The 16294-nt window shown below is 33.6% G+C and overlaps 1 protein-coding gene and 2 long non-coding RNA genes across 3 annotated transcripts; 2 read left to right on the top strand and 1 right to left on the bottom strand.

Annotated features, from left to right (window-relative positions):
- The first annotated feature begins 1567 nt into the window (after nucleotides 1-1567).
- On the top strand, nucleotides 1568-8074 carry LOC134256058 (uncharacterized). Its single transcript, XR_009989658.1, has 3 exons — nucleotides 1568-1681; nucleotides 5748-5857; nucleotides 7677-8074. It is a non-coding gene; the product is annotated as an uncharacterized LOC134256058 (long non-coding RNA).
- Nucleotides 8075-8128: 54 nt separating this feature from the next.
- On the bottom strand, nucleotides 8129-9948 carry LOC134256100 (uncharacterized). Its single transcript, XR_009989666.1, has 3 exons — nucleotides 9617-9948; nucleotides 8729-8893; nucleotides 8129-8214 (listed from the first exon to the last, which is right to left on the bottom strand). It is a non-coding gene; the product is annotated as an uncharacterized LOC134256100 (long non-coding RNA).
- A 256-nt stretch (nucleotides 9949-10204) lies between these two features.
- Nucleotides 10205-15640, top strand: LOC134256084 (uncharacterized). Its single transcript, XM_062738686.1, has 12 exons — nucleotides 10205-10541; nucleotides 10666-10837; nucleotides 10934-11043; nucleotides 11127-11249; nucleotides 11375-11560; nucleotides 11839-11954; nucleotides 12193-12310; nucleotides 13301-13489; nucleotides 13574-13705; nucleotides 13867-14895; nucleotides 15032-15199; nucleotides 15395-15640. The coding sequence occupies exons 1-12, from the start codon at nucleotides 10490-10492 to the stop codon at nucleotides 15556-15558; spliced, it is 2559 nt and encodes an 852-aa protein (XP_062594670.1). The 5' UTR covers nucleotides 10205-10489; the 3' UTR covers nucleotides 15559-15640.
- Nucleotides 15641-16294: the final 654 nt, after the last annotated feature.

Genomic DNA, 16294 nt, shown 5'->3' with positions numbered 1-16294 from the left:
CTGGTTCATCGATAGGCGCTGTTAAAAAAATCACGAGCAGGGCGGGACAAATATATTAGAGAAAAGAAGCAGGGCTCTTAGCACGTGGATTGGCGGAATCAATACCATGTAAATAAAAAGAATAACTGTCTTATTTTTCGATTTCATCACGATGATCAATCGATTGGCTTGCGTGATAATTTTATGCATAAACACCTTCGGCGTTTATGCAAATGATCACGCAAGCCAATCGACTGATCACATCATGAAATCGAAAAATAAGAGTTATTCCTTGAATAAACACCATATACTTACATATACAATATACACGTATTACTTTTGGACATCTAATTAATATACCCAGATAGAAGTATTTTTTGACCCCATTTTGCATTAATTCATTTTAAAAGACCCTCGTATATATATCTTATCTCTAACACGTGAATAAAGCAGGGGTGTCGACCTCTTGGAATATGAACAATTGTGAAAACAAAAGTCTGAATGAGCATTAAAGAAAATATCAAAAAACGAGCATTTAATCACTTTCAGAGTACAAATGTATGGCAAGCCCTTTTACTATTTATTCGGAAAATAAATTTCATCTGAAAATTACAGAGATATCTCTCATTTTAGAGAGATATCTCTTAAAAATAAGAGATATCTCTCAACTTAAATAGATATCTCTTATTCTAAAGAGATATCTCCATAAGAAAGAGATATCTCTTAAAGTTAGAGAGATATCTCTTATACTTAGAGAGATATCTCTTTTTCTTTGAGAGATATCTCTTTCTCCTTGAGAGATATCTCTTTCGTGATAAGAGATATCTCTAAACGTTAAAGAGATATCTCTGATCGTTAGAGAGATATCTCTTTCAACTAGAGAGATATCTCTTTCACCTAGAGAGATATCTCTATCACTTAGAGAGATATCTTTCCAAGTTAAAGAGATATCTCTTTAAGTAAAAGAGATATCTCTCTAGGTTTATCTTAAGAGATATCTCTCAAAGTGAAAGAGATATCTTTCAAAAGGGTCTAAAAGAGATATCTCTGAAGCAAAAAGAGATATATCTCTTTATTGCAAAGAGATATCTCTCTTCATTATGTTTATTTAAATTCCATTTGAAATGACTTCTCCCTTTACCGGAAGTGAACTTTTTATTTATTATTTCAAAAGCTGAGAAAATTCGGTCCAGAGTCTGTAAGTCTCGTCACGTGACTCGCGAGATTTTACGATAATTTTCACTTCCTCGCACATGGTCATCATCATGGTGAATGTGTATTGAGTTCAGCATGTTTCTGGTTTAAACACAGCTTTCAGGGGGAAATTAAATAGTTTTACAAAGCCGAAGGGTTGTCCGACTTACGATGTATGAATTTCATGTCATAAGAAATTGGGTGCGAGCGTCCACCAGGAATATTTCGATCGAAATACAGGTAAACAAATCAGAGAGTGTCATCCGTTTCTTGTTTATTTTGAGGGAAAATGAAGTGTTTTATTCTTAACCGAATGAAATAGTTTCAAAATTATCTTTTGCCTTAATTTGTTAACTGATTAGCTGATGAATAACATCTCGGATTCAAGAGAAATGATTTCTCTTGAATCCGAGATGTTATTCATCAGCTGATTATAGAGGAGGAGTTTTGTCATTGATGGGAACCAACGTCATATTTATGATATTGTGGCTGCATCACTTTTGTTTGGGTACTTTTTTAATATACTTTTTATGCCCCCGTAAACGAAGTTTCGGGGGTAATTAGTTTTTGTCGTGTCCGTCTGTCTGTCTGTCTGTCTCAGTGTTTGTCTGCAAAAACTTTCACCTTGCCCATAACTTTTGATTTAGTGGAGCTATGACTTTCATATTTCATATGAATATTCCTTGTGTAAAGACCTTTATATGGGTACCACCAAATTTGACTTTTTGACCTTGGAGTTTGACCCACTTTAAAAATACAACATTGACAGAAATTTTTTAAGGGTTATGACTAAGGCATTCATACTTCACAAATTTAATCCTTGTGACAAGACCTTTCATTTGATTTCAAGAACCTTGACCATCTGACCTTGACCTTGGTGTTTGACCTACTTTTTACAAACTTTAACCTTGACCATAACTTCTGAATAGTTGGGGCTAGCTTTCATATTTCACATGTGTAATCCTTGTGACAATACCTTTCATTGGATATCAAGAATCTTGACCCTTTGACCTTGACCTTAAAGTTTGACCTACTTTTTACAAACTTTAACCTTGGCCATAACTTTTGAACGGTAAGGGCCAGTGCTTTCATACTTCCCATACGTAATCTTTGAGACAAGGCCTTTGTTTAGAACACAACAACCTTGACCCTTTGACCTTGACCCGGAATTTGTCTTTTAAGGTAAGTCACTCGTCAGCTTTTTAGAAAAGTTCACGCAGAACCTCTAACTTCAAAAATATTTATTAAAATTCAATTTTTATAAAATAGTTATATTCAACAATGTATATTTTTTAACAATCAAAGAAAAAACTGCTCAAAAATCTTCAAAGAAGCAAGATTTATTAGGGACTATTTTTCGTGGTGGAAGGATATTTAGCAGAAATTTCTGCAAATCTGCACATTTATTAAATTTAACGTCTTGAAACTTTAGCCTCACATACTTTTACTCGGAGAATATTTTCGGTTATGCTATTGATAGGAATATTTAATATAGGTCTTAATTTAAATTTTTAGAATAAGTTTTAGATCTTCCTTCAACAAACTTTGCCAAAAACTGGAGATATATCAAAGAAGTCAAGATAAATTTTACACTATTTTTTGCCTGAAAATCACATATTTTGTCCAATATTTCAAAATTAACATCACTGACCCCAACTTTTTCTTTCATTATTTCAAACTTCTCGATACTTATGACTGATCAGCACTTAAGTCATACAAAGCTTGATATAAGAAAATATTGTATTGCCTATTTATTTTTCTAATACCCAAAATATGTTATATTTTAGTGCAAAAAGGTCACATAATTATTTACGCGCATTAATTTGAAAGATTTGATCAATGATAAATATTATTCAAACTATTTTACGTAAATTAAGAATAAATTTGTTGCCATGGTTACAGCTGAAAAAATATAATAAGAGATAATTGTATAAAAGTAATAAACTAAGGGGTTAAAATTTAAGTGCAAATAGGTCAACTTAAATGTACCATACATCAGTGCGATGCACACTGACCACCTATTTTCTCTGCCATTTTGAGTCACACTTTATGTGTACTTATCAAAAATATACTTCTCAAAAAATCCTTGATATAAGAAATTTGAGGAGTGACTTACCTTAAGATGTTAACATTGGTCATAACCCTGGAGCAGGTGTAGTTAGTGTTTACATTTCTCATTTCTTGTGAAAAGACCTTACTTTGGTACCAATTAACATATTTGATTTGCATTTGAGAAAGCTTAACTGTGGGTAAATTGCCGTACGGGGGCATCAGTGTTTCACAATCACATCTTGTTTTTCAGTAAATTTTAACCTGCTTTGTATTAGTGGATTATTTTTTTGAGCATTAAATGTTTGTAGCAATTTAGATCTATTTCACAAGGATAAGATGTTCATATATTTTGCCATCTCTCTGCATAAAATAAAATTTAGATGACCATATTTCTCACTTTAGAGAGTATGTTAGAAAAATTGGTTTATGGATTTTGGTAAATTTTTCTGTCTGTTCAAATTCGCCTGCATGGCACAGTGGTTAGAGTGTCTGCTCTAGTAGAGTCGCGAAATAAGGTGTTGATCCTTACATCATGAGTTTGAATCCCACTGTGGGATGTGGAGACCTGTCCTTGGGATGATACAGTATAACTGTGGCCCCTTGTTGCAGTAGGTCAGGTGTTGGCACAAAAAAGATCCCTTCCTGCTCAATCAGTCAATGGCCCTGAGTGCTGAGTATAGGTCATTAGGACAAAATTTGCAGCTCTCCACTGTCGTTTCCATATGAGTGAAAAATACTTGAGAGGAACGATAAACAATAAACAATCAATCTGTCTGTTCAATTTATTCACTGATATTACACAACTGTATACACTAAAACTTATTTATAGCAGAGGTACAAGAGAACCAGTAACACAGATAAAAGATGCAATTCCTAAGAGATCCAAAGTCAGCAGCACCTAAGGCTATACTGATCATGACTTTGAATTATCAGCATCCAAAACAATGCAAATACAGGTATGAAATTGATGCAACAAATAAGTTCTAAGACAAATATAAAATTTATTTTTTATAAGACATAGCATATCAAAATGACTAATATACTAGTCAACAACTGGCCAGCTTTAAAAATATATTTGTTTGATGTACTCCTACCCACTTTTATCAAGGTTGGCAGGTAGGTTGGTAGGTACCGGTAGTTTTTTTATGCCCCACCATGATTATGGCCTGGGCATATAGTGTTTGTCATGTCTGTCTTCTGTCTTTCTGTCCATGCGTCACACTTTGCGTTTAGCTCAGTTCAAAGCCCAGTTTCAAAGAAACTATACAGGATATTTCATCAAACTTTGCTGATAGATATTGATAAGAGCTATGCAACTGCATCAACATTTTCTGTCCTTGACCTTTCCTTTGACCTTGACCTCACTTTTCTTAAATTAGTGTTTAACTTAGTTTTAAACATGCCATTCAAGATGGTGTTACAGCAAAACTCGGTTATAACAAAGTTGCTGGGACCTATGAAATTACTTCGCTATATCCATAATTCATTATAATCGTATAAGAAATTCATTGAAATTTTATAACTGGGAATCCAAGATGACTTCGCTATACCCATGAATTTGCAATATTCGTGTTCGTACGAAACGAGATTTACTGTATCAAATTTACCATACTGATGAGAACTTTTCAACTGAAACAAACATTTTTTGTCCTTGGCCTTTCTTTTGACTTTGACCTCAATTTTCCTAAGTTAGTGTCAAACTTCATATGGTGATACATTCTGATGTAAGCAATTCAACTGCATCAACATGAAGTTGACCTTTTATTTGACCTTGACCTCACATCTCTGAAATTAGTGTCAAACTTCATATGCTGATACATACTGATGTAAGCAATTCAACTGTAACATTTTTCAAGATATTCTGATCCAATTTCATACAAATTTTCATTTTGGATGACTAATATACCCTTGGCGGGCATTCCTGTCCTGTGGACATATTTCTAGTTTTTTTTTCTTATGTCTTACAGCATTGAATAAATTGATAACTGTCATATTTAAAACCACAGACTCAGAAATCTGTTAATGTTTTCATTTAGTTACAAAGACTTTGTATTTATAAATTAAAAAGCATCCTAAAAAAATATGATACCTTATCTTTAACATCTATGGAAATTAAGGGGGGTGTTAAAAAATTTTAAGTGCCCCCAAGAAATGAATGCAAATGGGTAGGGGCTATTTTAACAGGTCTGTCAGAGTACATCAAACAAATCATTTTTTTTATTGTTGGCCTAGGAAGGGTACCCTAAATATGAAAATGCAACAAATATTTTTAAATAAAAAGATTTTAAATGAAAATATTTTTTATGTATAAAAAGGACAATTTTTATTCTGATTTTCTTGTAAAATCATTGATAAAATTTAATGAAGAAAGTTAAGATTTGTATCATATAAATGGATATTTATAAGATTTATAACTCATTATTTGTCAGGCACCTTAGTCCTACTTCATTATCAGTTGCACATACAACTATGGCCTATGTAATAATTCAATTGGCATATTACAGAAGCTTGCTAAATTACAGGTTTTGTCTGTACATCTGGCAATCTTGGGGCAATACTGGATGGTTTTAAATAAGAACTGATCCAGCATGAAGACCAGCCATGTGCCTCACCTGTCATGACATTATTAAAGGTAAGTGTCCCTATAAGCAAAGAATCTGACAAAGCAAAACCTTCGTCTTAAAAGATTTACATTTAATACTTATTTGATTGGTAGTTTTAATTTTTTTTTTCTTCTACGCAGCCTTTTATTTAGCATTTCTGAGTACTGCATGGTATATGATTGCCATACTTTCCAAAACTTTTTTTTAAATGCTTTATTTTGAAGCATTTTCCATATCCATATATACACTGTACAAACACAAGACAATTTTCACCCACTCACCACCACAATTGCACACACTCACACAGTGCACTTTCTAAAATTAAAAATAATGAGATGTTTGTAAAATACTTATGCCCCCCTCCCCCCACATTGGAATTTTTTATCTAAGTCGAAAAAGGCATTACTCTGTCAAAAATGGTGCAAGCATACCCAAAAGAGAACTTGACCTAGATATTCATGATCATCTGATAAATCTGTATACTAAATTGCATTTCACTATGTGCAACCTCTGCAAAGGAAATGAACAGAAACTGCAAGTAATTGGAATTTTTCTAAAGCCAAGGGGTATAACTCTGTCAAAAATGGTGCGATGATCATACCCAAAACAGAACTTGACCTAGATATTCATCTGATATACCTGTAAGGCTGTATACCAAATTTCATTTCAGTGCAATGGTTGTGAAGAAAATGAATGGAAACTAAATGGACTGACAGACAGCAGCAAAGCAATATGCCCTCCTTTCTTCAAAGAGGGGGGGGCATAATAAATGTACATATATGTAAACATATGACAGTTAAACATACAATTTATCCAAAAACAAAACAGATGTACCCAAATGTGTAGATATAAATTAACAAAAAATTACAATTTTGATTTTTTCATCACTTGTTGTACACATTATCACACAGGACCCATTTACTGAGTATTTTGTCCTTACATTGAAAAACTTTTTCACAACAATTTTCTATGTTTCTGTAATACTTGAATAACTTTACTGCATCAATAAATAATGGCTTACTATCTTGTGATCTTGAATAGTAAATAAAATTTTTTGCAACTAATAAAAGAAAATTTTCTAAACAACTTCCTTCTATATTAACAAGTAAAACAGTTCTTTTGGATATTTTGTAATCTTTTTCAATGACACTAAACCTTTGTACAAAATGAGTCCAAAATTCAGTCACATTAATATACACAATCATAAAATAAGTGAATTATTGTCTATTGTTTATATCCTGTTTCTATGTCTTTTTGTCTTTTGTCAACTTTAACCTCCACAATAACTTTTGAACCATGAGAGATACAGACTTCATATTTAATATGCCTACTCCACTAATTAAATTCTTTCAAAAGACACCAAGGTCAATGACCTTGTGACCTTGACTGTGACATATATGCTAAAAATAGCTTTTTTTTTAACTTTCGCCTTAACTTTTGATACACTAAAGATAGAGAAATCATATTTGGAATGCCTTCTTCATTAATTATGCTCTTTCAAATGACACCAAGGCCAGTGAACTTTTGACCTTTAATGTGACTTTAATGCTATAAATACCATTTTGAACTTTCACCATACCTTTTGTACCGTTAAAGATAGAGACTTCATATTTGATTTGCATACTCCAATAATTAAGCTCTTTCAAATGACACCAAGGCCAATGACCTTGTGACCTTGACTATGACCTATATGCTTAAAAAAACTTGTTTGAATTTGTTGCCGCCTGGTGCATAGTGTTTCACAAACACATCTTGTTTTGAAGTAGTTTTAATATTTGAATTTCTGTAGAATTTTATGTTACATATAAAAACCAAAAATTTTTAAAATCAAAATCAATTTTATTTCAGTACTTTGTGACAGTGGGATGATGGAATATTAAAGAATGGACATGGCTCTATATTACTACATCAGAGATCAATCCAGGTTTACTTATAAATCAAAGAAAAACACTTAAACAGTCAAGCATCATTTGAAGCTACATGTGTCACCGCTTTAACAATATGCCTGCTTATATAACCAAGAAAGCACAGTGACCAGTTGTACCTATGATGTCGGACAAGATCCCGAAAAAACTTCCATTACACTCATCACTACCTGCAAAGAATTGAAAATTCTAAATGACTTGTATCAACACTTTTGTACTTCATCTGGCTTGTATTTTCAGTACTCATTAGCTTTTAGCTTCCTGCAAACAAAATTTCATAAGTACTAACTTGCAGGTGTAAAATATTTGAAACAATTTGCTTGTCCCAAAGGAAATTCTGCCAATTAGCAGTGGCATGAGCAGTTGAATGTCACAGTTCCACCGGCAAAGTATTTGTAGCTGAATGGTGCCATGTAAAACACTTTTCACAAGAACATGGAAAACATCCTAGAAGTGAGGATCTACAAGAAATTAAGAGAATACTTTCTTGAATATTTTCAATTTTATAAAATGCTTGTGTACATCCTTTATATATAAAACTAATTACGCATGTAACTACCATATATACAAATTAAACTTCAATCCTTAAATTTGTTCTTAAGTTTATTTATATTGTATTAAAATAAGCATGCAATATTTGTCTTGTGATACTGAAGGATTCAATGTTAAGAAAATGTCGTTCATTGAAAAAATGTGCAACCATTCTGCACAGTTAGCAATTTTCATGGAGAACCTACATGTATCAATGTGCATTTGCAATTGTTGGGATGACAGGCACACAGTAGAAGAATTGTACTTGTTAATAAATGTTTTTTACCAATCAAATTTCAAATTGATAATTTAATAAGAAAGCATATGACAAATTTAACTATCATTATGGTCCATTGATTCACCATGGTGTTTGAGCTTTTGTGGACTTGATACTTAAGAAATATTGAAGTAAAGAAAAGTGCAGCCCAAAAAATTATCCTGTACCTGATTTAAAATGAGTGCCATCCTTAACTACTTGGGAGTTGCCGCACTCTTCATGAGTATAAGAATTATTGGATATGCCTCATTAACAATTTAACAGGTCTATACTGGTACATGGATGACACATTCAGTCGAAGCATTGTCCCTTTTTCAGTACCTCCTGGATCTCTGTAAAATATGACAAATGTAGATAAAATGTTCTACCATTGAATGATGAATGTCTTATGGACCCAGTGCAGACCTGTTTGGTGACAACATTGGATAAATTGGGGATTGTTCTAGCTAAGACAAATAAGAAAATTCCTATTTCTAATGCCTATATTAAGAAAATAAAATGTCTTTCTCATAATTGTAAGAGTATTTGGGAACACGGGCACCTGAAGTATGGATAATACCCCCCCTTTTTTTTTGTTAAATTTAAAAAAAATATAAAAAAAAAAGGGGGGTATTATCCATACTTCAGGTGCCTGTGTTTGGGAAGGGGGTCATAAGGCTTTACAGTTAATATATTGATCGTACATGTATGTCGTTTAACGTCCTACAGTTAATATTGAAGTTGAATATATACATCCCTGTTTACATGAAAGAAGTAATGTTGGACGTTTTTATTTTTGGAGTATTAATTAATTAAAAAAGAACATTAATTCTATCAGGATTATGTTTAATCGACGTAGTAATCAATCCTGTATTCCTGTGATCGATGAAATTGGGTGCATGTAGGCCTATTTCGAATTTGTTTTTATTGACTTCGCATTCTATATCCCCGGCTCAGCTGTCCTGTGAGTTAAATAAATGAAATAAATATAATATGGAACCAATCTTTGGGGGACGTTTTGGTTTGAAATCCTGTTACTTTCGCTTAAAACAATAAAGCAATTAAACGTTGTTTACCTGTATCAATCGGTCCATTTTATCCTCTTCTTTTCAATAACCAGAAAACGAACGACTTAACAGACATTACTTCCTGTTTCGCTTTCGTTTTTAACGGGAGAATTAGTTATTTTATTTTAAGGGTGATTGGAAAAGAGATATCTCTTTCATTAAAAGAGATATCTCTTTAGCTTAGAAAGATATCTCTTTTTGAAAATCTAAAGAGATATCTCTCTAATTAAGAGAGATATCTCTTTTAAACTTGTTAAAGAGATATCTCTCTAACTTTAAGAGATATCTCTCTCGTTTAAAGAGATATCTCTCTAGCTTATAAAGATATCTCTCTTACTAAAAGAGATATCTCTCTTTCAAAAAGAGATATCTCTTTTGTTGAAAGAGATATCTCTCTAAAGTATTAAGATATCTCTATTAGTCAAAGAGATATCTCTATAAGCTAAAGAGATATCTCCTTAAGCTAAAGAGATATCTCTCTATGCTAGAGAGATATCTCTCATTTTGAAAGAAAAATTTATTTTACGAATAAATAGTAAAAGGGCTTGCCATACAAATGCTTTTCATTATGAAATGATCTAAATGAAAATAATTACCTGCGCGATGAAATCGATACTTAACGTTTTTTACAAAATCTTCAAGGGTTGACATTTTAAATTCTCTGTAGATTTTGCAAAATGATCTTTTCGTGTTGAAACAAAAGTTCTGTTAAATATCGGATTTTTGTTTCTGTGTATTCATGATTCCTTTCGCAATAAATGAAGCGCATCACCAGGTCCTTTACTTTAATTTGCAACGAAGAACTGTGTCAAATTAGTAACCACTTTGAAATACAGAAGATTGGGCATAATGAAGAATGTGGTTCCAATGTAAAGGAATAGGATGAGGACTTTCTTTTTATCAGTTGCTTTAGTCGTTTTATTCATCGATAATGGTATTTTTTTTCATTTAAAAAAAAAATCAAAGAAAAAAATATTTTTTTTCATTTTTTAATATTTATACTAGACATGTAATTGAATTCAGTTTTGTCTAGAAATTAAGAAAATTTTATCTTCCAGGAGGCAGTGCATGTACTTTTCCAGTCAGTGGAACATGGCATAGCAGTAACTATGGCAGCATGGTATTTTCCGGTTCATCTCTTTACCTTTCCGGTTTTACGTTTGATCGGACGTCAATCGTTGGGAGCGGCTGGGAGTGCTTCTCCAATACTGGGACCCAATATGTTGCCAAGTAACTTAGATGACTATATACAACTTATGTGTCAAAATCAACAATACATAGGGGATTTGCCATTCTACTATAATATGCTTTTTTTTTAAATTTCAGAACTAATATGACGATTACTCTGAATACTGGCGGGACAGCACACTATGCATACACCTGTTTTGTATTTACCTCGGTGAATACATATTCCTATTACTATTATCAAAATACTCGTAAGTAGCTTCTAGAAAACTACTTGAGCTGTTATGCCGTACATGTAAAGAACTATGATTAATTTTCCAAGTATCAATTTTAGCTGTAGAGAGTTTGCTAAAGAATGAGAGAATAGTGGCGTACCCAACAGGAACAACCGTCACTTCCAGTAACGTCTGCAGCAGTGCGCCGTCAGCAGCCGAGTTTAATGTAATGGTCCAGAATGGTATGTCAAGAATGATACAGAAATAGAATATTAACGACTTCAAAGAAACATGCATTTATCTGGCATCCAAAATTGAAATGCCTGAAAGTTCGACCGATTTAAAACACTTTTGGCAATGGTTTCAGGACAAGAGGCAAACGCCAAAACCAATATTGGAGAGGTGATGTTCGCTAACTTCCACTATAAGTACAACGACGGTGTATCGGATAAGTGTGGGACGGGGGCCACAGAGAGCTTGCTGACCATCTGCACGGACAGACAGACGCTTACCTTTGACTACACCGTCTGTAGCGACAACATGATGTATTCCAGTAATTTTGGATTTTCAACATTTATCTCCTCTTACTTGATTCGGTTACATACAATTTCAACCGAGGCGACATTTCTAACTTTACATCTGTACTTGAACTTGACTATTTAACACCTTTTTCAATTCAGCTTCGATTGTTGAAATAAAAATAAGTGCCTGTACATCATTTAGTATATAAATCTGTAAGAAATAACTTTTCTCCTATGTTGAAATAAAAATAAGTGTCTGTACATCATTTAGTATATAAATCTGTAAGAAATAACTTTTCTCCTGTCTTAGGTGGAGGTGTATTAGGATCAGTAGCCACTGTCGAATCAGGTTCCACATACTATACCACTGTGTACAACTATGACAGTACAGTGGATGATGTCAACACGTTCAGATTCACCTGCATTGTAAGCCAATTCAAGCATGTCTATCATCCTTGTTTGAACACAATTATTTTGTGGTCTTTTACTGGTTTTTCTCCACTTCTTTCCAAATGTGATTTCTTTACTGTGGGATTTCTTTTAATTGAAATAAAGAACTCGAAACCCTTCGCTTATCCACTTAGTATATTCATGCTGTCTTTCTATTATTTAACAGCTTTATATTTTGGTATCTGGAAATTTTAAGATGTTTTTTATGATTTAGGCAGCAGCCATTTCTGGGACTCAGGTGAGCGCCACTATAAATCCTAAATCCTGTATAGCCAATCAGAGCCCAACATCTCGACCAACCAGCGGAGGGATATTTACCCTTGTGGCAAACAGTAAGAATATTTTTTAAAGTTTCTGAAAAAGTGAAATACTTATTTTGTTGTGTTTTGAAGATTAATTCGACTTTTGGTAATCATTGTACAGCTACTTGTGGTAAGTATTTAGCAGATATACAAATATAATAATCACACAAACATTGATTTGTATGCAATGTATAGTCTTCGGATGTAGTTATCATTATGACACCAGTCTGGAGAAGGGAATGCTTTTTACCAATGCAACAAATATTTATGTTTTTAGTTGATAGTTATTTTTAAAACAAACTTTGGTAGAAAAAATCCTTTACTTTTATTTTTTTCCAAAAGATTTTACTGAACTTTAATTTCTCAGTATGTTCTGCAGATTTTTCTGGCACTAAAGCACAAACATTGATCTGTACGTGTATGTGACACTTTTATTTCACTGTGTGTGTAAGTGTGGGTGTGTGTGTTTTGGTTTTGGTGTTTTTGCAAAATGGTAGCTTTTTGAAGTCAAGTAGGAGGTCGCTTAACACCAGAAAAAAATTTACATTCATTTTTCCTTGCTAACATTCTGTAAGGCAACATCTTGAATTTTTAAAACACTGTGCTTCGAGCTTTACTGAATTTTGAAATAGAATACCCCTTATTTTGAAGAATTTTGACCTTCTACAAAAGTCTTCAAAAATGACTGCATTGTAATTTTAATCATACAACTTTTGTCAGAACAAAAACGTGAGTTAAAAGCAGTTAGAAAAAATGTATATTTGAATTTTCAAAGGTTGGACTTGGAACAAATACTTGCTCTTTAAAATCAAATTTAAAAAAAGAGGTAAAAATTTCAAGATGGTTGCGCGCCCTTTTCCGGACCTCCTATTTTGATTTCAGAGATTACAACTACTACCACTACAACAACCACTACCACCACCACCACCACTACCACTCCTACCACCACCACCACCATAACTACCACCACCACCCAAACCACCACCACTAACCTGACATCCACGCTTTCCAACATTCCAGCTCTCACCGCCACTGTCGATAATGTCGATGTCGCAGGAATTATCGGAGGAATCGTCGGAGGTGTTCTCTTCATTGTCATCGTCGTTATCGTCATCCTCTTGTGTATTCGTCATCACAAAATAAAGCGAGCCAAGAAAGAGGTGATAGATCGACGAATGAGGGTGTGGAAAATCAAAAGCAATGAAGACGGTAAGGGACATTTTATTACAGATGATTTCGAACTATGTATAACTGTATTTAATTTTGCAAATACATTTGATGTTTTTTTTCCAGATTTCTATGCAGACGATGTTCCTTTAAATGAAACTTCAATGAATCTGGATTGTACCAAATCAAGTTATCCAGAACAGTCACCGTCAAAAACAACAAAAGTGTTTCAGAAGAAACAGAAAGGTCCAGATTCGAGTACGTATGAAAAATGTGTTAAATGACTTCATAGACAGGGAAGGAAAACCGGTTATTAGTGTATTAGTTTTTTTTATAATAAATTTGTTCTAGTCTGTATTCATATCAATTTCGTGAGTATATTGATTTGGCTTATCTCAATCAGACTGATTTTATTGAAGGTTCCTACATTATACAAGATGGTAATTTGGAAGATGAAATTAGGAACCCCATGGGTGAAAAATCCTTTCAAGTTGAGACCCATAGAAATAAAGACAAGATTCAAAAAGGTTTACCATTTTCAAGACCACGTACTGAACACATGCCGTGGCGGACTGGGAAACGCGCTGAAAAGAAGGGCTTTTCCTCTGAAAGAGGCTATCCATCCATGTCCAGATTTGGTTCTTTAAGCACCAGGAGCTACACAACGCTAAAAACATTGCCAGACGATTCGTCATCTGGATTTGGATCCATGTATGACAAAGACAGCATTTACACTAGATCTGGAACGAATCTCAATCGAAGTCTTACCGCTGCAGGTAACCGGTTTAAATCAGACTCGAACATTTATGCCAAAGCTAGATCACTCACGGAGAGAAGTATGGCAAGAGAATTAACGGCGATAAAAGAAACGCCCCTCAAGGAAACGCCAAATTACATGAAACCAACGAGATCTAGAACTGCAATGTCTATCTACAATGAACGTGCCAAATCTCAACACAGTACATTTCGCAACGATGAGACAAAGTCTCGTGTTTTGAAGTCTCGTGTGTCTCAAAGGAAAGACACCCAATCGCGAATCACCAAAGTAAGCCACAAGACACTTTCGCCAAAAGAGAGAGTCATGGCGCGAGCAAAGTCGAAAATGATTTTCAAAGAAAAAACTAAAACATGGAGAATCACGGAAAAGCATATGCCAAACCCCAAACCTGTGGATGAGAGATCATTTGTCGATTCGCTCAGGAGTAATCCTCCCTCTATTACAAAGAAGAAGAAAAAGCCCAAGAAGGTGATTGTGAAGAAGTTAAAAACGCCATATGGTGTTGTTCTTGTTGATTCCTCTCAAAAAAGAACGGTTTCTATGATGTCCCTAAACCAATTAGCAGGTCTGGTGAAGAAACGAAAAACACCTTCTCGTTCGCAAGTGGATATCGTATATAAAGAAAAGGCTAGAGAAACAACGGTTGTAAAGGATTCTGTGAAAGAAAACGGTAATGATTTCACTTTTTAAAACTTTACTTCAAAGAATTTTAGTTTTAAAAAATTAACCATTACCATATTAATAATTACTTAGAGTCATGTTCTTTAACATTTCCAACATCCTATAAGTCATCTAATTTTAAACAGATGTAAAAAGTGAAACTAGTTCCCAAAAAGGCGGGAGAGAATTCATGGAGTCGGAACACACGTGGATAGTCTCCGAACCAAAGACGGGGCAACCACCAGAAGTCGAACCTACGACCAACACAAAGACGGATAAAGTGGACACTAAATGTAACAGAGTAGGATCTGATGGTCAGTGAATAGAACAAAACTAATCCATTTCATTTGTAAACTTTTGTAACAGTGTCAATTCAAGTAAATGTGTGTAGTTTATCGTAATCTTCCACCTTCATATTGGAGACAGTGGTTAATGGGACATTTTTAAAAGCTCCCTCCATTTTTTACAATACAGCTTGATTGTTAATAAGTTTCCTTTTTTTTGTTTAGATTCTGGATTTTCTGACAACCACACGCCGCCAGCTGACAAACACCGCCAGTCTGAAGAACTAGAACTTATCAACATCCTTCCTCCTACCAGGCCGCCCAAGTTCTTTAAAAATATCGCAGACCGCGCGAAAACGGCAAAATCCAGAAAACCCACATGGAAATGACGAACAATGATAATTAGTACACTGTTTAATATATTTGATAGAATTAATTAATTGCTGATATGTCATTGATGGATTTTTTTGTTGGAAGAAATATGTTTTCTAACTCAACACATGATGCTGAATACCGATACATGTACCCGGTATTTCTTCTGTCTACTTGTGCGTTGACTTTGTTGAATGATTTTGTACTTTGGAATATTGATCGTTACCTGATTTGATCAAGTTTATTTTTGTTTCACTATGTTAACAGATTATTTAGCGTTGCACTGCCTTTTGATTAAGTTTGTTTAATGACTTTATTTACAGTTAACAGATTATATAACTGTTAAATTCGTTATCCAAAGGCCGAGTATGTAATGCTTCAGAGCAGTTATTAAAACAAAAGAACAGACATTTAATTTAAATCTGATATTTAATCTGTGTTTAATGCACCAATGGGCATCATTTGTTTTCACTGAACTCAAAATAAAGGACAGAAAGAAATACTACGCCTTTCAGTCACTATCAACAGACATTTACCATTTACAACAAATCGAGCAGAAAAATACTGATTTTATTGTGCAAAGATCAATACAGAAAAAAAATCAAAAACTAGCAAACAATGATATATATTAAATAGTAAAAGATATTTTAAAACATGTGTGTCTATACATATGTACACACTAAATGAATCATCAATTGAAAATGAATCCACACAAAAGTATGACGTAAAAACGGAATCTAAATTAAATATAAC

The sequence above is a fragment of the Saccostrea cucullata genome, unplaced genomic scaffold (genome assembly GCF_032062105.1).
Source record: "Saccostrea cucullata isolate Sc308-1 unplaced genomic scaffold, CSIRO_AGI_Scuc_v1 ctg141, whole genome shotgun sequence".
Classification (NCBI taxonomy): domain Eukaryota; kingdom Metazoa; phylum Mollusca; class Bivalvia; order Ostreida; family Ostreidae; genus Saccostrea; species Saccostrea cuccullata.
This window is presented reverse-complemented; position numbering and strand designations above follow the sequence as displayed.

What these genes read in the sequence shown, in the direction of transcription:
- LOC134256084 (XM_062738686.1), top strand. Translation starts at nt 10,490, where the DNA reads ATGAGGACTTTCTTTTTATCAGTTGCTTTAGTCGTTTTATTCATCGAT. An exon ending in TTACTATTATCAAAATACTC is followed by an intron (nt 11,044 to 11,126) that starts GTAAGTAGCTTC and finishes TATCAATTTTAG; the next exon opens with CTGTAGAGAGTTTGCTAAAG. An exon ending in CGTTCAGATTCACCTGCATT is followed by an intron (nt 11,955 to 12,192) that starts GTAAGCCAATTC and finishes TTTATGATTTAG; the next exon opens with GCAGCAGCCATTTCTGGGAC.